We start from the raw sequence: 21173 nt of genomic DNA, 5'->3' as shown, positions 1-21173 counted from the left end.
AACCCACTTCTTATTGTGACGGTCGCTTGCATGTTTTCGGTCTCAGCCATCATGCCTATCTCTATTTTTTCTTTTTCTTTTTTTTCTTGTATGGATACTCAATTTGCTTATGAAACACTTGCTCATATCTTTTTCTATTTAAAACAAGACCAAAAGACGCTTTGTCAACTCAGCTTAACTTGTAACAAGTTTCGTCAATTGAGTCTACCTCTCTTGTTTAAACATCCTCATTTTACCTCACTGGATCAGCTAAGTTCATTTGCTGGATTTCTTACCGAGATCAATGGTGCATTGGTACGGTCTATTGATTTACACATGGTACCTCATCGATGGGATGCTACACAACTGACGCAAATCTTGTATCAAATCACACCCAAGACACCTCATTTAGAACTACTCGATCTTGGTTTATGTACATTACTGTAAGTGGGATACTCAAGCATTGTTGTGCTTATCCTCAACCAGAACGGACAAAGCATTAGACCGTATCACACGTCCTTTACATGAACTACGCATCTTGTCTATAGATCGATGTGAATTAATAGGCGATGAGTCTATTCGTTTTATAGTAAATCATTGCCCTGACCTCGAAGAGCTCCATTTAGGATCCACTCGGATAACAGACAATGGATTGAATGTGATGGCTGATGGATTATATGGATTGACTCATTTGTATATGCCCTCATGTCAACACATCACTGAAAAAGGTCTGAATCACATCATGTCAAGCTGTAAACAACTACACCATTTAGATATCAAGGATTGTTATAATGTAGTAGGGGAATTTAGACAACAGCAACAACATGATGATGATGCATGGACAGATGAAGAATAAAAAGTATATATATATATATATTAACAAGCGCAGTAATCATTGGAAGGGTTTTTGTCTTCCGTCATGGACACAGTTGAATTAGGTGCTGCGTCTTTTCGCCATAAAGAAGGGGTTTCAATAATCTAACAAAAGGTATGAGATAAAAGGAGTTTCTATTTTTTTTTTTTTTTTTACTTGCCTTCTCAACCAATTCTTCAAATGCTTGCTTCACACCTACTTTTGTCTTTGCACTACATTCAACAAACAGAGTAGATAGTTTACGAGCAAACTGAGCACCTTCTTCATAACTGACCACTCGAGCGGATGCCTTGTCTACTTTGTTCCCTACAATCATCTTTACCACATCAGGACTAGAACAATACGTATTGACTTCATTCCACCAAGTACTTAATGCATCGAATGTATCTCGATTACTGACATCATAGACTAATCACAGGTTTATATTGATCCCTTTGTACCAAGTGGCATGACTTACCTAAAATCACACCTTGAGCACCTCGATAATAAGAGGAAGTCAAGGTTCTGAATCGTTCTTGTCCTGCTGTATCCTGTAGACTGTTAAGATTGCTATTTCCTATATGACCACTTACCCAAATAGTTAACTTGTACATTGTCCCATTCACTTCCATCATGCTCACTTTGAAATCAACACCTAGTATTCTATTAAGTCTCTTGTTGTCTCTCTTTTGAACTTACCAATAGTAGCAGACACTTCTTCTTGAGGTAAAAAAGTGTCATCTGTAAAACGCAAGAGTAAAGAACTTTTGCCTACATTTGAGTTGCCAATCAATAGTAATTTAAGTGTTGGTATTTGTTGAGACATGTTTGAAAAAGAGATAAAATAAGAAAAAAAAAAAAAAAAGGATTACACCATCATTGGGTCAAGGCATATTTTTTTTTTATATCATACACACGTGATTTATGCGCGTTTGACTCTTACCTTTTTTAATCACACTTGTAAAATAGTGGCTTATTTATGCTGCCTGGTCATACACTCTACATCAAGTCATTGTACAAGAGGATCTTGGTCGAAGCCTCTTATTTCTTTGATGATAGAACAAGGCAAGTAGATGTACACCATGATCATATAGAATAACATGGGCTGTAGATTGTTTATTCAAACAAGAACAAAAAAGTCATTTCGAAACTATAGAGATTGTCAAGATCTAGAGAGAATCAAATACAAGATCAAGGAAGCAAGAAAAGTAATAAGGACATACATGTAATATGTTATCTCATATTCTATATAGCGTCTTCATCGACTTGAAAGAGCCAACAGAGGCAATCAAAAAGATGCCCTCAAAGTCCTTGAAGAAGCCTATGGTCGAACAGGCAAGACACGGCATGCACTTCTCTATGTAAGTCTGTAGTACCATTTCTGTTATCGCTCATGTCCTATCTAGCCTTATTTACACTGTTATGGACCGTTGGATGGTGCTCAACCCACACCACTTGTACCCCATGTGCCTCGTACTGCCCCACCACCACCCCTCTGTCCTGCTTTACGTGTCTTGGTCACGCACCATTTGAATAAGCGACTTGAACCCATCTTGCCTGAGCCTCAATTCAAGCCACTGCATCCAGGCAGAAAAGCCAATTTACTCTGGCGATATCGGTCCATGCTATTAAGTCGCATTCAACTTCCTTTACCGTTTGAGATCTTGGTGGAAATCGAGTCTAAGGCAGGTGCTTCTGTCACACATCCCTTAGCAGCTGCTGTTCGTGGGACAGGTGGACCTATCTGGGCATTCTATCAATGCCTCAAGCATGATATGGTCATGTCTCATTTAGATCCTCATGTCAAGTTACCACCACCACTTTCTTCTCAACTCAGACGTACTCAACCATTAACAAGTTCTCCTTATTCAACACATACACCCTTGCTTATTGAACCCATGGAGCCCTTGTTAAAAGAACCTGTTGAGTATGATGCAAGAAAAAGAAAAAGACTCTATCGAAAACTATTGCGTCAAATACCTCTGATCACAAAATTTGAGCCAAATGAACTATGGAAACAAGGCATGCAGTACCAAGTCTCTGCTTCTTTTTGGGTACCAAAAGCAGTGAATGAAATATTAAAAGACATTCCAACCCAACAAGTGATAGACAGTACCATTAAAAAGAAAAGAAAATAAAGTAGCAAATATCCTATATATATGTATATATACATTGTGTTTAGCTATGACCAATCTTGATACTATTGATGGCATCTTCAATCAACCTAACATCTCCATCTTCATATCCATGTACAATACGTCTGACATTAGGACCAGACAATTGATTTCCAAATGTAGGTAATCCAAAGGCACTTGCTAGCCCACTTGCTTGAGATGACATAGGTGAACTGGCTAAAAGAGCAGCATGCAGTAGTTCTACTTGAGCCATTAATTCTTGAGATTCAATTTGCAGGCAAAGATAGTTTAATTCAGGCATGACGCCTTCATTGATCATTTCTTCTGCATAAGAGTTGCGTGGAGAAGGCTCAACGGGTGGTGTTAATTCTGATATCTTGTTGGTTCTGTCTACAATTCGAAGGAAGACATCTACTACTTTAAGGCAAATGGGTTCAGGCAAACGAGGATAATGCAATAAGCGAGACAGCAATTGAATCATGTTTGTATAGTTGCGCAATAAAGCACTATAGACATGAATATCAAGATAACAACAACTTTACTTACCAAATACAGTCATTGTCTGCCAAAGTAGTGATATTAGAAAGAACCCAAAGCGATTCTTTAACAATACGCCATTCTTCAGTAGATTCAGGATTACTTGCATTGATAGAGGCAACCCATTTATGTGTATCTTGATGGTATATGTGACCAGGTATATGTAGATGTGCCATTACATATTGCATAATGTTTTCATTATGAACCACCTTGCGTACAATTTGCTCATGTCCAGCAGCCAAATTAGAGATGGTCAACATGGCATTTCGGCGTAATTGATGATGTGTATCAGGGCTTAAATACCACCAAATATTGTTGAGTAAGTCTGCATTCAACAAGACTTCAATAAACTCATTGGGTCCTGAAGAAAAGTTACTGATTGTCTGCAAAACAGACAAAACAGCTTGAGGAGGTTGATTTCTACTTGTATTAATACAATGCTTACACCTATTTTTTTTTTTTTTTACCTTAACAAATTCACTAATCTTGGGCATAAACCAGGATCCAATACTAATGTCTTGTAGAATGGATCATAGTTATACATATTGCTAAATATTCTTGATAATCCCCAGCTATAAAGAATGAGTCATGATGGAGATACAGGCTAACTTACCATGCTTCAGTCCAGATCTCTTTGTTTTCAAAACAAATACATTGTGAAAAAGCATTAAAAGAAGCCAGATACTGCTCCCAATGCTCTACAGTTCGAAATCCACCTCGACAGATGTTAGCCAAAGACCAAGTTAAATCTTTGATATCATCTGTATCATTTCTACTATGACAGACAATTTGACCTTGTTCGTTTTTTGTAATCACATCTTGATTGATGGCTGATTTAAGCTTCTTGGCAATCGTTTCACATTTCCTTGAAAGTGCAGCAGCAATATCACCAATTAAATGATCTTGAGCCATAGATTCTCTATAGCGAGGGGATTCAATAGACACATTGGCTAATGCCCAAGCCGTCTTTTTCGGTAAGTAGAGTGAGACACAGTCAACTTACTTGAGATTTCACACGATAATTCTCAGAGGATCGAAAGCAATGAATCAAAGCATCAATAATACCAGTATCAATCAAAAGAGCAGCATGTTCAGTGGCACCATACTATGACAAACATAAGTTATTTAGGCCAAATAACATCTCCTTGTCGCTTACAGCTAAATTAGTCACTGTCCAGGCTGTTTCATACTAGAAACAGTGATTAAATACAGAAAGAGAACCCTTTTTTTTTTACCTTGAGTTCATCATAGCCAGGTGTTTCGAGAATCGTCCTGAATCGATTTTGAAGACCAAGATCAAAAACATTTTGAATACGCTCCAAAGAAACACTCTGTGTTAGATATCTTCTAATATTCTTCATGGCATGATAACAACTGTTGTAATCAGAAGAGAACTCAAGTGTGTCCCTGTATTCATACAACTATGCTATGTCAAATGACGTTTTATTTATTTCAATCATGACTTACATTGTCATGTTGGATCTCTCTATATACTTGCTCAGCTTGATCAAGCGATACATTGGCGAACTTTTGATTCAATTCACCAAAGATCTCATCAGGCTCAAACTCATTGACTACCATTCTGTAAAGAAAGAAAAATACTTTTTTTTTTTTAATTCAGCAAAAAGAAAATAAATTCAAATCCAGTGTAGAAAAAAAAAAAAACTATATGCAACTAGAAACAACAACGTTTGCCTACCTCCAAACTCAAAATAGAATGAATAGTTATCACCCTCGATGATTGATATAACCCTTTCATATATCCTCATTGGTAAACAAGTTGACTGACCTGTCTTTTTATTTCGCTCAATCAAATCTAAAGTAGACATACTGAGTTTACCGAGACAATTCTGTCGCTTTTTTTTTTTTTTTTTTTTTTTGGCTGTAAAGGGATGATCGTCCCAATCTGCTGGATCAAGATCAAATCAAGATTTCAAATAGAGCAGTAGGTAAGCCAAGGTTATGGTTCAATGAATGTACTATAACTTAAAGGAAATAAAGTTACGACAGATCAACTTAAAATTTATGCTTGGTATCGCTTTCTTTTTCAAGTGCCTTTCTCCAGTAGAAGAAGCCTTTTGTATCAATATTATTCACAGAGATTGTCTTATCATTCATTCACGATTTGTTTCTGTTGAAATATAAATTGACAGAATAGGTTTATTCTAAGAAGGTTCTTGCTTTAAATGATGATTGTTGACTTATTTATTATTTAGGATTGCAAATTGTACTAGTAAAGGAATTTTTGTCATCGTCAAATTCAAGGCAAGAATTATATATTGTCTACATTCTTTGTATCATACTAAATCATATAAAATGAAGCAAAATCAAATATAAATTTTCTCTATTCTGCATTCTATTCAGGTCTGAAGAAATGAAGTTCCTTGCTCTTTCTACTATCGTTGCTATTGCTACTTGTGCTGTTGCTACCCCTGCTGGTCATATGGAGTACGCTTTTTAAATTTTATTTGTTATAATATGTTATTTATTCTTTTTTATAGTTTGGCCAAGCGTGCTATTGTTGAGACCAGAACCACTGTTATCAATGGTCAAACTCAACTCCAAGTAATTGACGTTGTTCCTGCAACTTTCTTAACTGTCACCAGCACTCCTGTCGTAACTGTCACTAGCACTAGCAGCTCCAACTCTTACATCTGTAAGCACATCTATAACTATTTATTATGCTCACTTTATTGTAGTTACTTTTGATAATGAAGACCCAGAATCTATCATTTCTAGACTTAGAAATGCTATCTTCAACTCGGACAGTCTTTTGGATGGCACTGCCAGTTCCAGCTCTGACTCTTCCTCAAGCTCTGAATCTTCCAGCGCCGAGTCCTCCTCAAGCTCTTCTGCTTCCAGTTCTGACTCTGCTTCAAACTTCTCTGCTTCCAGTTCTGACTCTGCTTCCAGTTCTGATTCTGCTTCCAGCTCTTCTGCTTCCAGCTCTTCTGCTTCTAGTTCTGACTCTGCTTCCAGTTCTGACTCTGCTTCCAGTTCTGATTCTGCTTCTGCTTCCAGTTCTTCTGCTTCAAGCTCTTCTGCTTCTAGTTCTGACTCTGCTTCCAGTTCTGACTCTGCTTCCAGTTCTGACTCTGCTTCCAGTTCTGATTCTGCTTCTGCTTCCAGTTCTTCTGCTTCCAGTTCTTCTGCTTCAAGCTCTTCTGCTTCAAGCTCTTCTGCTTCAAGCTCTTCTGCTTCAAGCTCTTCTGCTTCAAGCTCTTCTGCTTCCAGCTCTGATACTGCTACCACCGCCGCTGCTGCATTTGCTGGTGTTACTGGTGTCGCTTTCTAATTTATACCAAAAGCGTCTATTGATCTTTGTCTGTCATGCAAATCAAATTATTACTTTCAATAAACAATATCGTATGAATTCATACCTCTAAGCTGAAACCTTATTTTTTGTCTTCTTTTTTTTGTAAAAGTCTTATCATTCCAAAGAATGTTTGTCTGCCAAAATCAACCAGACATAAACAGTACGATACATCCAAACATGTAGGAATAAAATAAATATCCTATATGTTTACATAGATGAATGATAAGCACACAAATTGTTTACATTGACAGCTGTTTTAAAAAAACATAGTTTACATTTAATAAAACATAGTTTACATTTAATAAAACATAGTTCATTTTTTAACCCTAATTTTAAGTAAAACTAATGCAACACCTTACGGAAGCTGTCAAACTAAGATCATAAAAAATTTACACCTACAAGAGATTTTTATCTCATCGTTAACTAGCATATTATCAAAATTGTGATGTTCACTAGAAAAGGTGTTGTTTATTGCCTAGAAGAATGAATTCGGCTCATTGCTATTTCGTCTGAACTTGACATTCCTTAAACTAGACAAAGTGTATATAAACTCAACCCTAGATCGCCCTGTCAGAGCATTATCCATCTCTTCTATCGAATGAAGCTTCTCTCTCTTTCCACTGTTATTGCCCTTGCTACATGCGTCGCTGCTACTCCTGCTGGTCATATGAGGTAACGTTTTGTTTGCTATTAAAACCTTGTTTTCTTATCGCTCTTGATAGTTTGGCTAAGCGTGTTGTCACTGAAACCCGAACTACTGTCATTAATGGTCAAACTCAATTTCAAGTGATTGATGTCGTCCCAGAAACAATTGTTACCTCCACTTTCACCCTTACTAGTTCTGTTAATACCAGATTTGTTACTGTGACCTCAAATTCATACATCTGTAAGTAAACACACACACACACACACACACACACACACACAAATAATATGTCTGTGCTCACACTTTACAGTTACTTTCCCCGGTGGTGATCCTGGATCCATTATCAGTCAATTGAGAAGTGCCATTGGTGCTTCTGATAACCTTATCAATGCTAACCCTACCTTGTCTTCTGCTTCATCTGCCTTGTCCTCTGCTTCATCTGCCTTGTCTTCAGCCTCTTCTGCTGCCTCTTCAGCTTCTTCAGCAAGCGATTCTTCTGCTCTCTCTTCTGCCCTCTCCGCTGCCTCCTCTGCTTCTTCTGCTGCCTCTTCTGCTTCTTCTGCTATTTCTTCTGCCGGTGGTGGTGTCATCGATGTCTCTGCTTCCGTCGGTACTGGTGGTGTTGATGCCGGTGTCTCTGTCTCTAGCTTAATCGATGTTGGTGTCTCTGCTGGTACTGGTGGTGTTGATGTCAGTGCTGATGTAGGCAGTATTATCAGTGCTGATGTCTCTGTTGGTACTGGTGGTGCTGATGTCGGTGTCGGTGTCAGCAGCTTGCTCAGTGCTGATGTCTCTATTGGTACTGGTGGTGTGGATGTCAGTGCCGGTGTGGGTAACCTTATCAGTGCTGATGTCTCTGTTGGTACTGGTGGTGTTGATGCTGGTGTTGGTGTCAGCAGTCTTGCTAGTATTGATGCTTCTATTGGTACTGGTGGTGTTGGTATCACTCTTGGTGCTGGTTCTCTTGGTACTGTCGGTGTTTCTGTTGGCACTGGAGGTATTGATATCAACGCTGGTAGTACTGGCGGCAACCTTCTCAGTGACATTGTCAGTGGCGCTACCGGTATTCTTGGTGGTGCTACCAGTGCTATTGGTGGTATTCTTGGTGGACTTGGTATCTAAGGACAATCATGAGAAGCACTCTTCTTTTTTCTTATTCATCTATATATATCCTTTAATTTATTCGAATGAATGCATACCAATAATAAAGCATTTCTTGTTACAAACAATCGATTGTCTTGTTAGTTATATAGGAAACAATCAAGGCACTTTGTGTGTTGGATCAATCCCTATACTTCAAAAAAAAAAAAAACTCTAAATGATACTCCAACTCTATGTTTCGTATGTGAAAAAGTAAGTTTACTTTTTATTATTACTATTATTATCATTGTGATTTTAAATAAAACGGCTCTATTCATCCTTATGATAAGCGTTGAATTTTTTTTTAATGGATAAATAATACTAAAGCGCAGCTCTATATTTCTCGGGGAAACTCGTTCAGAAATGTACCTGCAGGCTGGTCCTAAAATAACTTTTTGTAGCCTCAAGTTCAAAAACTGTAAACAGCTTGATTCTGGCGCTTTTCAAACACAGATCAAATCAGTTCTTATCGGAGATTGAAGTAGTCATTTGTAAAAGATATTGATTCATGAGTTACACATATGATACTTTCTAAAAAAAGATAACAAAAACATAGAGAAAGAAGGCATCCTCTCTTTCTTTTATTCATAAAAAGAAAATAAAGGAATGGTCTCTACTAAAACAAGTCACAGAAAGTGATATTTGTGTATGTCTGAGCATAGAAAATAACTACATCTATGTGGTGTATCCTCAAAAAAAAAAAAAAAAATGATACAACCTCTTTTTTTTTTAATTTTCTCCTTTTTTTTTTCTTCTTTCTTTTTCTTTTTATATTCGGGAATTTCTTTATTATAAACAATGTCTGCTGAAATTAGAAGAAAGTTAGTTATTGTTGGTGACGGTGCTTGTGGTAAAACTTGTTTGTTGATTGTCTTTTCAAAAGGCACTTTCCCAGAGGTAAAGAAAAAAAAAAGAGGTCAAGATGCAAACAAAAGAAGACTCATCTCCTTTTAGTTTTATGTCCCTACTGTGTTTGAAAACTATGTTGCTGATGTTGAAGTCGATGGCAAGCACGTTGAGTTGGCTTTATGGGATACAGCAGGTAAGAGAAGAAAGACTAGAGCTTATCTTGTTTTTACTTACAAGTCTTTTTTATATATAGGTCAAGAAGACTATGATCGTCTTCGTCCTCTCTCTTACCCAGATTCACACGTTATTCTAATCTGCTTTGCTGTAGATTCACCTGATTCCTTGGAAAACGTTCAAGAAAAGGTAAGAGTAGACACTGTCTATAACCATGACTGACACCCTTTGTATAGTGGATTTCTGAAGTCCTTCACTTTTGTCAAGGTCTTCCTATCGTTTTGGTCGGTTGTAAGAAGGATTTGCGTAATGACCCTGCTACTATTGAAGAATTGAGAAAGAACTCTCAAAGACCCGTTACTTATGAAGAAGGTGCTGCTGTTGCTCAAAAGATTAGCGCATACAAGTATCTTGAATGTTCTGCAAAATCAGGAGACGGTGTTCGTGAAGTATTTGAACAAGCAACCCGTGCTGCTTTGATGGTAAACAAGAAGAAGAAGAAGTCTGGCTGTACTGTTTTGTAAAGAAATATATATATCATAATAATAAACTACATTCAACATATATAAAAGAGAGAAAGAGAAAAAGAGAGAGAGAGAGAGAGAGAGAGAGAGTATTTTACTGCTATTTCTTTACAACCTACACGTGTTTCCCTCTTTGCTCTCTTCTATTATTTCAATAAGCCTTGTTTTCACATGAAAAAACCAATTTAACCAAGATAAGAAACTCGAACGCCAATTGTAAACAAACAAAAAAGAAAAGCTTATTTCATCACACACGTAATAAAGATACGCCTTTTTTTTCTACTTTTTTTTTTTTTTTTTACTTTCTTACTTTCAAGTGACCATAAAGCAAGTAGACTATCTTCTAAGAATAAAAAGACTTACTGTTCTATATAGTGATTGAACCTGTTTCTGCAGAGATATCCACTCAAGAATCGGTAAGTGAATTCATATCAACTGCATGATATTCACTCTATTTTAAAAAAGGGTGTTCAAAAACATCTCAAGTTCTGGGATAAGAAAGAAAAAGGCTATATTACCCCATTAGACACAATTTCAGGTGAGAAAGAGCTTGCAAAGTTAGTATCACTCATTATCACCATCATCATCATGATAACAGGTTTCATGACGTTGGGTTACAGCATGTTATTCAGTGTTGCTATTGGCACTATGGTCAGTGTCTTTCTTTCACTCTCTACTCAGTCTGGTTGGATACCTGATCCCTTATGTCGTTCCAATGTTAATAAGATAAGGGAAGCTACCACGGCAAATTCAGGTGCTTTTGATGAACAAGGCATGTTTGTGTCTGACAAGTTTGAAGAGTTATTTCATCGACATGCTCAATCAGACAAGTCTGGTAATACCATCACGTTAATTGAATTTATCAACATGACCAAGGAACAAGAACAATTAGGAATGAACCTTAAAGCTTGGTATGTTATAACATATATCAGCCATAGGACTCACTTTAGAAAAAAGGGCTACTGGTATCATTGAATTGTGTACTGCTTATTTCTTTGTTGGTCATCAAGGTACACTTTCAAAGCAAGATGTGCGTGCAGCTTACGATGTAATATTGTTTTGTTTTGTTTTGTTTGTGTGTTTGTGTGTTTACCATCTATAGGGCTCTTTGTTCTATCGCCTCAAAGATACAAATCGACTCATGATACAGGACAAAGATAATAGCCTTCATGGCACTTATCTCTCTCAACCTGCTCATCCCTTGAGTAAAAAAGCATGGGAGACGCGCTTCAAAAGTTTATCTGATTCCGTTCAGGCCAGATCAACACTTGTCCTTTCAGACACTCGGGTCAATCAATGGGTATCTTTTGTTCAAGACAACATGCTTTCTCGCCTGACAAAATCGCGTCCTGTGCTTCGTGGTGTAAGTACGCCCAAGACACCCGCATATCGCACACAAAAGACCATTGATGATCCTACCACACTATTTCCTGAAGGACTGACCGGTGTTGCAAAAGAAACACACACCAGTAGTATAGATAACAACTATTTGAGTTCTCTTTTAAGTCAAGATCCTTTAAAAGAAACCCATCCTATGATCACTGGTGTCCAGACTCTTTTAGATCAAGATATTTTACTCGGTGTGTATCATACAAAAGCTCAGGCTTCTTCTTCTTCAATAGACTATGCTCCTTCCTTGACAAAATCCATCTCTACTTCTTCTAATGAATCTCATTCGGAACCCTTAATGACAAGCTTCCTTCGTGAAGATGATACACACCTTGACTTGTTGACAGAAGGTACAGGTCTGACAGGTGTTCAAGTGGAGAAACCTGTATCGGATGCATTGATTCAACCTGAAGTTGCTGTGGTTGAACACCCTAAGGCCAACATCACCCCTCCTCCTGAAGACGAACCAATGATGGAGAAACCAATGGAGAAACCAATGGAGAAACCAGTGATGGAGAAACCAGTACCTCCTACACCTATTCAGACAGACAGCCAAAAGAGAAAGACGAATAAAAAGGTAAAGAACATGTCTCCTGTTGAGCCACAAAAATTAAGTGATACACCTATTAACGCTTCTTGGGCTATTGCTAAATAGTTTAAATAAAAGAAAAAAAAAAAGTTTATTTTTTAACATGTCGAGGATGTAAGAAATGAGTTAAAAACTAATAAAAATATCAACATCAAGATTCACAACCATATAAGCACTTACTTTTTTCTTGCTAGGTGTTGATGGTGTCTTTTCTTGAATGACCATCATTTGGTTTCGTCTTAATTTACCTGGTGTACCAATTTGTCCTAGTTTTTCTACCATTCTTCCAAAGAAATGAGTCGATTTTGAAGAAGGCAACAGGCCTGCTGCTACCATCGAATTGGTGGACATATCCACAGAAGGCGGACCCGTAGCTGACTTGATAGAACTCGAACGATGAATGGAAGGATGCCGTTGAGCCAATCGAAGCATCATAGACTCTGTATTGTTGCCAATCGAAGGTCTTCTGCTACTACAAGCACTTGGACAACTCTCACTAAAACTTGTGGAAGGGGAATGAAAGACAGGCGACATCATGTCTTGAGGTAAAGCTGTCTTGATTAATGAGATGGTTGAATTGGGTGTTGTGCTGGGTATCATTTTTCGCTTTTTAACATAGTTCGATCCATGTCGATGCATACTGTTGGCTCTGGCTGTCAGGATGGGTGTGGTACAGACATCGTCAAATTTGGTATCGACTGATTTACAGCGTGTATGGTATTGGTTGAATTTGCGTTGTGTCCATTTCTCAGAAACACTGTTGGAGAAGAAGTCGCGCAGGTCGCCTATGCTGGATTGAGATCGAAGGCCTGGTGAGCGAGTGACATGGTCGATAGGATGCGATAAGTCGATCATGGAGAACTCTTGCGTTGAAAAGACAGGGTGAGAAGAGCGGTGGCTTGAACGAGACGATTGTTTGTTAAATATAGCAGACTGAGAGAAACTGGTGGATCCATTTGGCATAGGAAACTCAATAGGATCCATGGGTTTCTGCTTTTGTTGGTCAAAGCTAGAGACAAACAATTGCTCTAATAGGTATTCATTGGAATCGACACTGTTGGCATAAAGCCGCTTTGATTCTTGAATGGCGCTTGAGAGAGCGTCCATCCAGATAGTCTTCTCGAGTTCACATAGGGCACTTAATTCAAGTGTACTGTCATCACTGTGCAATAGCCACGAATAAGCCATTGAACCTAATAACTGAGTCAATAAACCACACTAATGTATCTCACCTTCAAGATGAGGTATATCTTCAATATCAAATTTACGTAAAGGAAACCAATAACGAGGTTCATATTGCTTGTGTTTTTTTGCTTTTGCCATAATCATATAATGGTCAAAGAGAGCACAACCAATACGCTTTGGTTTGTTGTCTATCATAGATCGTACTTCCAGAGTACCTATTAAAGTACAGACACCCAAGGTACTGAACCATCGTTTTGGAAGACACCAGTCAGAATCCAGACGGGACAAGAACAAGGCTGTCTTTCGCTTGGCTTCCATTTTAGACTTTTCGTTATTAATTTTGGTGGCAATGGCATGAACGATATTCTGTGCTTTAGACAAAATCTCGTATTCCTCAGTATCTTTTTGTGTTGCTTTTGTGATACTCTGTAACAAGAGACGGTAGCGAAAGATTCTCTGAAATGGAGTGATCATATAATCATCAAATTTAAGTCGACTGAACCCAAACGATACACGGTGAAAGGTGTGAAGGCGCTCAATCAGATTTGAGAATTCAAGGTTGGTCTGGAGTAGTTCATTGTAGACAGAAGCTGCATGATCTTGTCGTACACAGTAGTCGAGGTAAATATCAAATTTAGGTGCCCATTCAACAAAGCAAGTGGCTATTTGTTTTAAATTGCCCTTGTAGAAAATGCCATTCTTTTCTGCCTCTTGTTCTCCATGGGCATCCATCAATGCTTCTGTAAACTTTTCTTGAAATACATAGATATCCATGGCATTGCGTACAAGAATATCTATTTCTTCAGGTGTAATGCATGTGGCTTGTTGAATAATAGCAAAGAAATGCTAGTCATGTATAAGTTTAGCTACTTGGACGATATGGACTTACTGTACAAAGAATACCGAGATCACGACTATAGGTTTCTTCTGTCTCCATCAATTCTTTAATGGCATTTAATCGTTTAATGGATCTTCTTTGTTCTAATGATTTGATTTCATTCATTTGCTTTTCTAAGGGTGTATCCACACTGTCTTCTTCGATAGATAATGCCTCTTCCATGGTAATAAATCGAGCTTTTGGATTGATTTCAGGTGCGGGTAAATGCCGAGGCTCCTTTTCTTCTTCGGGGATTATTTCTTGACTGGGTTGAATGACCAGTTTCTCTTCACATGTCGTTGTGAGATCATCCAATGAAGTGCGATGGCTATAGTACTCTAACGTAGACATGTCTGGTATGCTATGTCTATGCTTATGTTTCTTGGTCGAAGAAGGTGACCTGAGTAAATCAGAGACTGGGTTTCTTTCTGCGGGCACGATAATGGATGATCCAGGCGTGGCTGAATTTGAATGTGTGTCTATGGAAACGGCTTTACTGATCAATGTCAAATCACCAGTGGATTGGCGTAAAGATGGATCATTAAATAAGGAAGAAGAGTCGGAATTTATCTCGCTTGAATCAGAAATGTAGTCTCTGTACACAATTCCAGTTGAATTGAGTTTATGGTTTAATCCTACTTTTTCGCTCGTCTCTGAAGGATCAGTGTCTTTTTCCGGAGATATTTTGGTATCCAAATGCTCAGTATCTATCAGTGTATCTACCATGAGCTAAAGAGAAATAAAAGAAGAAAGAAAGCAAAAAAAAGTTCCTTTAATTTCCTTCATGTCGTTGATCTGCCAACTGCTATCTATAAAAGGCAAAAAAGTTAACAATTTTCTTAAAGGGGCAGTGTTTTTTTAGGTCCCCGACTGTTGTATCCTCCTCCCCGCTCCCCTAAAAAAAATTGACATCGATTTACTTATACCCCTCGCCTCTCAAGAAGGAGGCTGGAAATACAAGTAAAGAATTATGATTTGCTTATGTACAAACATTTTAAAATAATCCGGCCCATCAATATTCATGATTTTGAAAGTGCTTTGCGTTATTGTCTTTTACAAGAAACACGAGAATTAGATACCAACAATGACACGTCTACTACTTCATCTATTGTAAATATTATTAGTAACCTAGAATCCAAGCTACGCTCTTTCAAGCATAACATTAGACAACTTACAGATAAAGAAATTGTAAACGTCGCTGAAAATGCTTCCAACATCAGTAGCATTTTAGAAATCCAATTTTACCAGACTACGCAGATAAATAAAGCGTTGATAGTCCGACGTGTCGAACTGTCGCTTCAAATGTCTGAATATGAGTAAATCGCTTTCTTAAAAAAAAAAAAAAAGTTAACGTCACCTTTTTAATGGCTGAGTGAAATGATTGGGCGGAGAAGACCAAGGGTTCTTTTTTTTTTGTGTGTGTATATTTCTTTATTCTTACAATGATTCAACAAGGCGTTTTTGGTGTTGCCAACTTTGCTGTCACTACTGCCTCTGCCAAGTCAAGTAGTGAAGCCACAACTCGTGCTTTGGCTCTTTATAGACAATGGCAAAAATCAGTAAGTACATTGATCCATTAACCATTGATTGACCCCATTCTAGGTTCCTGAAATGATGAAGCTTCATGAAATCAACATGCCTCCCTCAGCTATTCGGGCCAAGATTCGTGAAGAATTCGAAAAGCATCGTCATGTCGAACAACTTGAAGTGCGTGATATTTTGTATGCAAAAGGTCAAATGGAATACCAAGAAGTGATGAATGTCTGGAAGCAAAACAACCATATCATGAACTATTTTGCTGAAGAGGAAGCACCACCAAAGCCAACTACCTTTTTAGAAAAGTTTTATGAAGGCAGATCTTAAATAATAAAAAAAAACTTCTTTTTTATATGTTTATTAAATCTAGAGAGCAATCATATCCCAACCAGCAGTGATTCGATTCAGCCCTTGTAGTTGCAATAGACTCGCTTTTAGTTCTTGACGAGAGAGGTAATGTTTAGGTGATTCTAGACTAGTGACAGAAAGACGCTTTATCCATGGAAATAAGGCGATATCTTGAAGTAATGATTTGAATAGTGGCACATGGGATTTATCCAGAGTTAATTTTAGCTCAATGAGGTTAGGAAACATTTGTTTAAACTGTCTCCAAAAGTCTTGTTCTGGACCAGTCAATGCGATATGTAAGGAATGTACAGCGGGAAATAAGGCGTGTCTGAGTAGGTGGGAAGGGAATGAAGGGATATCAAGGATTTTGAGTGTTGATTGGGATGGGTACAGTGTCCTCAAAAGGAATTCTGTCAATATGGGCTGTTGATCTTGAATAGTATCCCCATCATGCATTGAATCACGAATACTGATATGGGATAGACTTGTTTGAGGAAAATGACTCAGTGTGTTGAATAGGTCTGTATGAGATAGGAATGGTATCATGACAATCAATGCATTCATTGTCTTTTCTGATTGTTGTCTCTCAAGAATACGACATACCATATGAGGTGTGTCTACTATGGCCTGTAATCGTCTGGTGCAGAGTGTGGAGTGTCTGAGTGCATAAATAAGGTAATCTGAGGATGATTGTTTGTTCTGTAACACAGTGACAGTTTGTTTCCAATTGAATCGATCACCCACAATAGTAGCATAATAGGTGCATGTTCTATAGCCAAGTGAGTTATTGATACTGTCTTGTGTCCACTTACTGTGCTAATGGGCCTAAATCAAGGTGATTGTCTTGTTTGATATAGTCTAAAATCAACAATTGTAGTTCAAAAGGTAAAAGAAGCATGGAGGAATATAAAGAAGAAAACTAGTCTTTATATAAGGAGAATCGGAAGTATTCTACTCGTGCTTGTCATATATGTATAAATAAATAGAAGGGGTATACATGATCTCCTGTATAGTCCAAATCTTTATTACATCTATTTCATCGTGCGAAATTAGACATTGATTGACCAATCACAAGAGAAGAGATGCAACAGTCACTGATCTCGACATATCAAAAACCCTAAACCGAGAACTGAAATCTCTTTCTTTTTTTTTCTTCGTTATTATGTCGAATATGATTAGTGATGAATTAAGTACTCCTCGAGTAGCAACACCTGTAGAGAATGATGGCATGAGTTGGCCAAGTAAGTTTATAAGAGGAGATAGTATCAAGGTGACTGAAATGATCTAAAAGGTTTGGGTGCTCGTGAACGTCGAGATGAAACTCCCCCACAAAGAGAAGAAAGAGAAAAGAAACTGGCTGAGGCTGTCAAGACCATTCTGACCTGTATTGGCGAAGATCCCGAAAGAGAAGGCTTATTAAAAACCCCGGAAAGATATGCAAAAGCATTGATGTTTTTTACGCAAGGCTATGAAAGAAACATCCATGGTAATTATGTCTATGGATATCGATAGGGTTATTTACTCCGTTCTATATTTAGAGGTCATCAATGATGCAGTTTTTGAAGAAGGTAAAGTCATGCATGTTAGACGGGTGATTTAAGTGTGCTTAGATCATGACGAAATGGTGCTTGTGAAAGATGTGGATGTCTTTTCTCTATGTGAGCATCATATGGTTCCCTTTATGGGCAAGATTAGTATTGCTTATATCCCTAACCGCCGAGTCGTTGGACTTAGTAAATTGGCTCGTATTGCAGAAATGTTTGCTAGAAGGTAGAACGTATTGATTTATGAGCAATGACACTGAATATGAGATATTAGATTACAAGTTCAGGAACGCATGACAAAACAAATAGCTACTGCACTCATGGAAATCCTTCAACCTCAGGGTGTTGCTGTTGTCATGGAATGCTCACATTTGTGCATGTGTTCAAGGTAAGTGTTTATGAAATTGTGGGAAATAGTTGACTGATTTGTTTCCCACCCTTGTTCCATTCAGAGGTGTTCAGGTAACACACAAAAGTATACATATATATATGTAAGTTTTACTCATCTTATTGTATTAGAAACCTGGTAGTGCCACTATTACAAGTTGTATGTTGGGAGTGTTCAGAAGTAGTCCACGAACAAGAGAAGAGTTCCTTAATTTGATTAGACGATAGCATATATACACCAATACACCCTCTATTTATATATACACTTTTTTTTTATTATTGTTACTAAGAAAGTTTGCCGGAAAGTACAGCTGCTTTACAGAGCTGAAGTGCTGTCAAATAATCATAGTTGGCTTCTTCGACATAAGGCACTAATTGTGCTCGGTCTAGATGAGGTAAAATGTGATGTAGTTCTGTCAATACCTTTTCAAAGGTTTCGTTTTGATCAGTCTATCATAAAAAGATCAATAGGTATACAATGAGAGTAGTTGTTACCTTTTCTATTGACTTGGATCTACTATATGATCTTAGTGATGTCTTTCTACCCAAGGTAGATAATAATCGACCAGGAGCACTCTTTTTTAATTTGCTTGCTGTTATACTGCCACCATTGGCAGATTCTGAAGATGAAACGCTGCTTGAATCTTTAAACTACACAAGAAAATAAGTCAGAAAAAAGAAAGTTTAAATGCTCTTATTTACTTCCGTAGAACCAGAGGGTTGACGTGGACGGCTAGGTGTATCAATATGTTCATAAGGTATTTGTTTCTGTGTTGTACTGGTGGTGGTTGTGTTTGCTGAGAATTGCTGATTCGGTAATAGAGCATGTGCTGCTGAAATAACATCTGTCAATTGTTCTTCTTGAATAGACGTAGGTGAGCTCACAAAATCAGCCGATTTTTTGCTTGATAAACTAAGAATGGATGTGTTAGTAGGTACAGTAAATCCAAGTTGATCTGTGGAAGCTGTGGTCCAGATCATAAAGTCTTCACTGGCTCCTTTATGTTTTCTAGATGAAAGTGGATGGAGAAGTGATCGTTTAATAGTGGGTCTTCGGATCGGCTGAACAAGTCTTGAGTTTTCTTTTGCGGGCTCTGTTCTCTGTCGTTTGATCCATTTCTTCATACCACTGTCCGCATTGATACAGTGTTGGAAAGCAAGTTGATAGGCTTTTAAGCGATCCTTAGACACTGGCATTTTCATGGTATGGTAGAGAGTCAAAGGATGATGGGGAGGCCCATGACGATAACTAATAGTCAAGCATTCGGCTAGGCGAGTAGGTAATTCCTCTATTGTTTTCGGCTTAAGGGCTTCTTGTTGTTCTCTTAGTTTCTGGATCTTGAGTTCTTTTGCTTTCTGTTCCAATAAATCCGAGAGACCCTCAGTATCATTGCCTTTTTCTTCAAAAATAGTTTGAAAAGTAACAAGAGAAGTCAACAAGTCATCGCCTGTGCCTTCTTCTTTCCATGAGATTTGGTAATTATCTTGTTGTGGTGTGGTCGAGGATCGTTTAGGCTGATTGCCGTTTGTGTTTGTCTTGTGTTCATCAAGACGATAGATACTGTCTTGAGCTGAATAGACTGGATTGGGCATATGCTTCTCGTAGGATTTTAAAGTAGGTGTCTTTCGAACTGTACTTGATCTTTTGGGTTTGTTCTGTTCGTTAGGGATCGTTTGTGGTTTTGCGTTGTCCATAGCAGGTGATGAATTTTGAGTAGGTGTGTTTTGAGAAACAGGATGGGTCTGTTTTATAGTGTCTTGAGAAGCAATATATGATTTCTTGTCTATCTGTTCTGCCTCTTTTATGTTCTTAAGAGGTGTGTAGAAATTTGTGATTGGTTTGGCTGTGTCTCTACCCACACCTGCTCTTCTTCTTTGTCGTTGGCACTTGTAACATGCACAGGATGCATTGTTGGTACATGTTTTACTTGAGGCAGGCTGTGTAGTAGAAGAAAGAATTGATTGAAGGTAAGAATCACTTGTGTTTGTCGCACTAAAAAAAAACAACATTAGTCTTGTGCGATATTAAAAAAAAAGGACTTGCCTTGTATCGAGCTTGGGCAAAAGTTCATGTGGGATGGCGTCTATTTCAATTTTGATCGATTCATCTTGCACAGGGTTTTGTAGGTTTACTAAACAACATTTAGTCTATTTTAGATGTTTTCAAGAGACTTACAGTCTACTTTATTTTCAAAATGAAATTTCTGGACCCAGTCTAGAATACATGTTAGTTTCTTGTATGCGATCGTGTTCTGGATTACCTTGAGTCAAGACTTTTATATCGGAACCAACAGTTGCCATATGAAATGATAGGTTTTAGAGTTGAAATAAAGGAGTGTGTTTGAATAGCCCTAAAAATATAAAAAAAGAAAAAGAAAAACGAGAGAGTGTTCCTTCAATAAGCATTATTTAGACATTAGAATTGAGGTAACACAAACCAACGTTGTGAAATTGCATTCAGGCTGCTATCTAAAAAGGGCAATCTAGTTTATTCTGATTTACCCTTTTTAAAGAAAGCAACCACTTTATATGAAAGAGATTTTCATCTATGAAACCATCTGCAGCTGTTATTGAAAGACAACTTGCATGCCCTTCAAGCCTTTGTGAGGGTGTTTCTATTGTTCTGGTAGCAACAACGAAAGGCTTTCGTATGGTTAGACTCGGTCGTGTCAATTGAAAACCTAATAAACTGCATTTAATTTTAATTTCATTTTCATTTTACCCTGGATGAAGACCAGGCACCACATAGGTTACATTGCTCATATCTGTACTTCCTGATAATCGTTGTTCTTCCCAAGCACGAGAAGAAAAAGTGACGCCTTCGGTCTTTATACGCTCAATGTGATTGTCGACAAGAACATCATTCACAATCCTAAGCCAGTAAAATAGAAAAATAAAAAAAAATAAAAATAAAAATAAACTTGATCCCAAGGAGCTCAAGTGATTTTATAAACCAGTGGCTACACTAGCAGCACAAAAACGGTTTTCCACCTTAGTTTTAAACTCATTTCAATTGTCGTGCTGCTGCTATAGTCAAATCTATGGGATTTGGTACCTTTTGAAAGGGAGTAAGTGAACGCCACAAAACATCAAGCGTTGATTCAGATATGCTTACTTTGTTTTTCTTTTACGCAGTGATTTAGCAGTACAATTCAGTTACAATCA

General features: G+C 37.8%; 13 protein-coding genes across 13 annotated transcripts; 8 read left to right on the top strand and 5 right to left on the bottom strand.

Annotated features, from left to right (window-relative positions):
• The first annotated feature begins 7 nt into the window (after positions 1–7).
• B0P05DRAFT_525369 (uncharacterized protein) lies at positions 8–1036 on the top strand. The gene is made up of 4 exons (XM_051576310.1): positions 8–422; positions 466–838; positions 882–957; positions 1014–1036. The coding sequence occupies exons 1-2, from the start codon at positions 31–33 to the stop codon at positions 833–835; spliced, it is 762 nt and encodes a 253-aa protein (XP_051438694.1). The 5' UTR covers positions 8–30; the 3' UTR covers positions 836–838; positions 882–957; positions 1014–1036.
• On the bottom strand, positions 856–1658 carry B0P05DRAFT_577161 (P-loop containing nucleoside triphosphate hydrolase protein; the record flags this gene model as incomplete). Its single annotated transcript, XM_051581761.1, has 5 exons — positions 856–957; positions 1014–1261; positions 1311–1383; positions 1426–1487; positions 1532–1658. The coding sequence occupies 5 exons, from the start codon at positions 1656–1658 to the stop codon at positions 856–858; spliced, it is 612 nt and encodes a 203-aa protein (XP_051438693.1).
• A 15-nt stretch (positions 1659–1673) lies between these two features.
• On the top strand, positions 1674–2988 carry B0P05DRAFT_525362 (uncharacterized protein). Its single transcript, XM_051576309.1, has 4 exons — positions 1674–1897; positions 1944–2040; positions 2086–2193; positions 2239–2988. Exons 1-4 carry the CDS (start codon positions 1812–1814, stop codon positions 2968–2970), a joined length of 1023 nt encoding a protein of 340 aa, XP_051438692.1. The 5' UTR covers positions 1674–1811; the 3' UTR covers positions 2971–2988.
• Positions 2968–5113, bottom strand: B0P05DRAFT_525357 (armadillo-type protein). Its single transcript, XM_051576308.1, has 8 exons — positions 4972–5113; positions 4740–4925; positions 4661–4693; positions 4508–4609; positions 4118–4470; positions 3972–4076; positions 3514–3924; positions 2968–3473 (listed from the first exon to the last, which is right to left on the bottom strand). Exons 1-8 carry the CDS (start codon positions 5083–5085, stop codon positions 3011–3013), a joined length of 1767 nt encoding a protein of 588 aa, XP_051438691.1. The 5' UTR covers positions 5086–5113; the 3' UTR covers positions 2968–3010.
• Positions 5114–5878: 765 nt separating this feature from the next.
• Positions 5879–6799, top strand: B0P05DRAFT_568416 (uncharacterized protein; the record flags this gene model as incomplete). The annotated part of the gene is made up of 3 exons (XM_051581195.1): positions 5879–5952; positions 6006–6160; positions 6204–6799. The coding sequence occupies 3 exons, from the start codon at positions 5879–5881 to the stop codon at positions 6797–6799; spliced, it is 825 nt and encodes a 274-aa protein (XP_051438690.1).
• A 544-nt stretch (positions 6800–7343) lies between these two features.
• Positions 7344–8842, top strand: B0P05DRAFT_634121 (uncharacterized protein). Its single transcript, XM_051583539.1, has 2 exons — positions 7344–7706; positions 7777–8842. The coding sequence occupies exons 1-2, from the start codon at positions 7460–7462 to the stop codon at positions 8586–8588; spliced, it is 1059 nt and encodes a 352-aa protein (XP_051438689.1). The 5' UTR covers positions 7344–7459; the 3' UTR covers positions 8589–8842.
• A 456-nt stretch (positions 8843–9298) lies between these two features.
• B0P05DRAFT_525353 (GTP-binding protein rhoA) lies at positions 9299–10200 on the top strand. Its single transcript, XM_051576307.1, has 4 exons — positions 9299–9503; positions 9561–9648; positions 9709–9818; positions 9866–10200. Exons 1-4 carry the CDS (start codon positions 9405–9407, stop codon positions 10151–10153), a joined length of 585 nt encoding a protein of 194 aa, XP_051438688.1. The 5' UTR covers positions 9299–9404; the 3' UTR covers positions 10154–10200.
• A 240-nt stretch (positions 10201–10440) lies between these two features.
• Positions 10441–12334, top strand: B0P05DRAFT_593799 (Caleosin related protein-domain-containing protein). The gene is made up of 5 exons (XM_051583057.1): positions 10441–10480; positions 10529–10569; positions 10619–11064; positions 11111–11201; positions 11256–12334. Coding segments are annotated over exons 1-5 (1521 nt in total). The 5' UTR covers positions 10441–10479; the 3' UTR covers positions 12198–12334.
• B0P05DRAFT_568412 (uncharacterized protein) lies at positions 12258–14919 on the bottom strand (the record flags this gene model as incomplete). The annotated part of the gene is made up of 3 exons (XM_051581194.1): positions 12258–13324; positions 13364–14162; positions 14206–14919. 3 exons carry the CDS (start codon positions 14917–14919, stop codon positions 12258–12260), a joined length of 2580 nt encoding a protein of 859 aa, XP_051438686.1.
• Positions 14920–15593: 674 nt separating this feature from the next.
• B0P05DRAFT_525341 (uncharacterized protein) lies at positions 15594–16084 on the top strand. The gene is made up of 2 exons (XM_051576306.1): positions 15594–15752; positions 15796–16084. Exons 1-2 carry the CDS (start codon positions 15636–15638, stop codon positions 16054–16056), a joined length of 378 nt encoding a protein of 125 aa, XP_051438685.1. The 5' UTR covers positions 15594–15635; the 3' UTR covers positions 16057–16084.
• Positions 16062–17079, bottom strand: B0P05DRAFT_525340 (uncharacterized protein). Its single transcript, XM_051576305.1, has 2 exons — positions 16890–17079; positions 16062–16846 (listed from the first exon to the last, which is right to left on the bottom strand). The coding sequence occupies exons 1-2, from the start codon at positions 16973–16975 to the stop codon at positions 16096–16098; spliced, it is 837 nt and encodes a 278-aa protein (XP_051438684.1). The 5' UTR covers positions 16976–17079; the 3' UTR covers positions 16062–16095.
• A 141-nt stretch (positions 17080–17220) lies between these two features.
• Positions 17221–18273, top strand: B0P05DRAFT_525331 (uncharacterized protein). The gene is made up of 7 exons (XM_051576304.1): positions 17221–17318; positions 17369–17563; positions 17616–17645; positions 17688–17847; positions 17896–18009; positions 18074–18083; positions 18141–18273. Exons 1-7 carry the CDS (start codon positions 17240–17242, stop codon positions 18234–18236), a joined length of 684 nt encoding a protein of 227 aa, XP_051438683.1. The 5' UTR covers positions 17221–17239; the 3' UTR covers positions 18237–18273.
• Positions 18274–18293: 20 nt separating this feature from the next.
• On the bottom strand, positions 18294–20309 carry B0P05DRAFT_568408 (uncharacterized protein; the record flags this gene model as incomplete). The annotated part of the gene is made up of 8 exons (XM_051581193.1): positions 18294–18458; positions 18504–18659; positions 18711–19817; positions 19871–19946; positions 19988–20001; positions 20049–20140; positions 20185–20223; positions 20270–20309. The coding sequence occupies 8 exons, from the start codon at positions 20307–20309 to the stop codon at positions 18294–18296; spliced, it is 1689 nt and encodes a 562-aa protein (XP_051438682.1).
• Positions 20310–21173: the final 864 nt, after the last annotated feature.

This window comes from Gilbertella persicaria, assembly GCF_025201335.1.
Source record: "Gilbertella persicaria strain CBS 190.32 chromosome Unknown B0P05scaffold_4, whole genome shotgun sequence".
Lineage (NCBI taxonomy): Eukaryota > Fungi > Mucoromycota > Mucoromycetes > Mucorales > Choanephoraceae > Gilbertella > Gilbertella persicaria.
Note: the sequence above shows the minus strand (reverse complement) of the source record. Positions and strands in the feature narration are given on the sequence as shown.

What these genes read in the sequence shown, in the direction of transcription:
- B0P05DRAFT_525369 (XM_051576310.1), top strand. Translation starts at nt 31, where the DNA reads ATGTTTTCGGTCTCAGCCATCATGCCTATCTCTATTTTTTCTTTTTCT. An exon ending in CTTGGTTTATGTACATTACT is followed by an intron (nt 423 to 465) that starts GTAAGTGGGATA and finishes ATCCTCAACCAG; the next exon opens with AACGGACAAAGCATTAGACC.
- B0P05DRAFT_525362 (XM_051576309.1), top strand. Translation starts at nt 1,812, where the DNA reads ATGCTGCCTGGTCATACACTCTACATCAAGTCATTGTACAAGAGGATC. An exon ending in TTCTTTGATGATAGAACAAG is followed by an intron (nt 1,898 to 1,943) that starts GCAAGTAGATGT and finishes CATGGGCTGTAG; the next exon opens with ATTGTTTATTCAAACAAGAA. An exon ending in CACGGCATGCACTTCTCTAT is followed by an intron (nt 2,194 to 2,238) that starts GTAAGTCTGTAG and finishes TGTCCTATCTAG; the next exon opens with CCTTATTTACACTGTTATGG.
- B0P05DRAFT_525357 (XM_051576308.1), bottom strand. Translation starts at nt 5,085, where the DNA reads ATGGTAGTCAATGAGTTTGAGCCTGATGAGATCTTTGGTGAATTGAAT. An exon ending in CTGGCTATGATGAACTCAAG is followed by an intron (nt 4,694 to 4,739) that starts GTAAAAAAAAAA and finishes CACTGTTTCTAG; the next exon opens with TATGAAACAGCCTGGACAGT. An exon ending in AGATTAGTGAATTTGTTAAG is followed by an intron (nt 3,925 to 3,971) that starts GTAAAAAAAAAA and finishes TAATACAAGTAG; the next exon opens with AAATCAACCTCCTCAAGCTG.
- B0P05DRAFT_634121 (XM_051583539.1), top strand. Translation starts at nt 7,460, where the DNA reads ATGCGTCGCTGCTACTCCTGCTGGTCATATGAGGTAACGTTTTGTTTG. An exon ending in GACCTCAAATTCATACATCT is followed by an intron (nt 7,707 to 7,776) that starts GTAAGTAAACAC and finishes CACACTTTACAG; the next exon opens with TTACTTTCCCCGGTGGTGAT.
- B0P05DRAFT_525353 (XM_051576307.1), top strand. Translation starts at nt 9,405, where the DNA reads ATGTCTGCTGAAATTAGAAGAAAGTTAGTTATTGTTGGTGACGGTGCT. An exon ending in GGCTTTATGGGATACAGCAG is followed by an intron (nt 9,649 to 9,708) that starts GTAAGAGAAGAA and finishes TTTTATATATAG; the next exon opens with GTCAAGAAGACTATGATCGT. An exon ending in TGGAAAACGTTCAAGAAAAG is followed by an intron (nt 9,819 to 9,865) that starts GTAAGAGTAGAC and finishes CCCTTTGTATAG; the next exon opens with TGGATTTCTGAAGTCCTTCA.
- B0P05DRAFT_593799 (XM_051583057.1), top strand. An exon ending in AGATATCCACTCAAGAATCG is followed by an intron (nt 10,570 to 10,618) that starts GTAAGTGAATTC and finishes ATTTTAAAAAAG; the next exon opens with GGTGTTCAAAAACATCTCAA. An exon ending in ATGTGCGTGCAGCTTACGAT is followed by an intron (nt 11,202 to 11,255) that starts GTAATATTGTTT and finishes TACCATCTATAG; the next exon opens with GGCTCTTTGTTCTATCGCCT.
- B0P05DRAFT_525341 (XM_051576306.1), top strand. Translation starts at nt 15,636, where the DNA reads ATGATTCAACAAGGCGTTTTTGGTGTTGCCAACTTTGCTGTCACTACT. An exon ending in ATAGACAATGGCAAAAATCA is followed by an intron (nt 15,753 to 15,795) that starts GTAAGTACATTG and finishes ACCCCATTCTAG; the next exon opens with GTTCCTGAAATGATGAAGCT.
- B0P05DRAFT_525340 (XM_051576305.1), bottom strand. Translation starts at nt 16,975, where the DNA reads ATGCTTCTTTTACCTTTTGAACTACAATTGTTGATTTTAGACTATATC. An exon ending in GATTTAGGCCCATTAGCACA is followed by an intron (nt 16,847 to 16,889) that starts GTAAGTGGACAC and finishes ACTTGGCTATAG; the next exon opens with AACATGCACCTATTATGCTA.
- B0P05DRAFT_525331 (XM_051576304.1), top strand. Translation starts at nt 17,240, where the DNA reads ATGTCGAATATGATTAGTGATGAATTAAGTACTCCTCGAGTAGCAACA. An exon ending in TGATGGCATGAGTTGGCCAA is followed by an intron (nt 17,319 to 17,368) that starts GTAAGTTTATAA and finishes ATGATCTAAAAG; the next exon opens with GTTTGGGTGCTCGTGAACGT. An exon ending in GCAGAAATGTTTGCTAGAAG is followed by an intron (nt 17,848 to 17,895) that starts GTAGAACGTATT and finishes ATGAGATATTAG; the next exon opens with ATTACAAGTTCAGGAACGCA.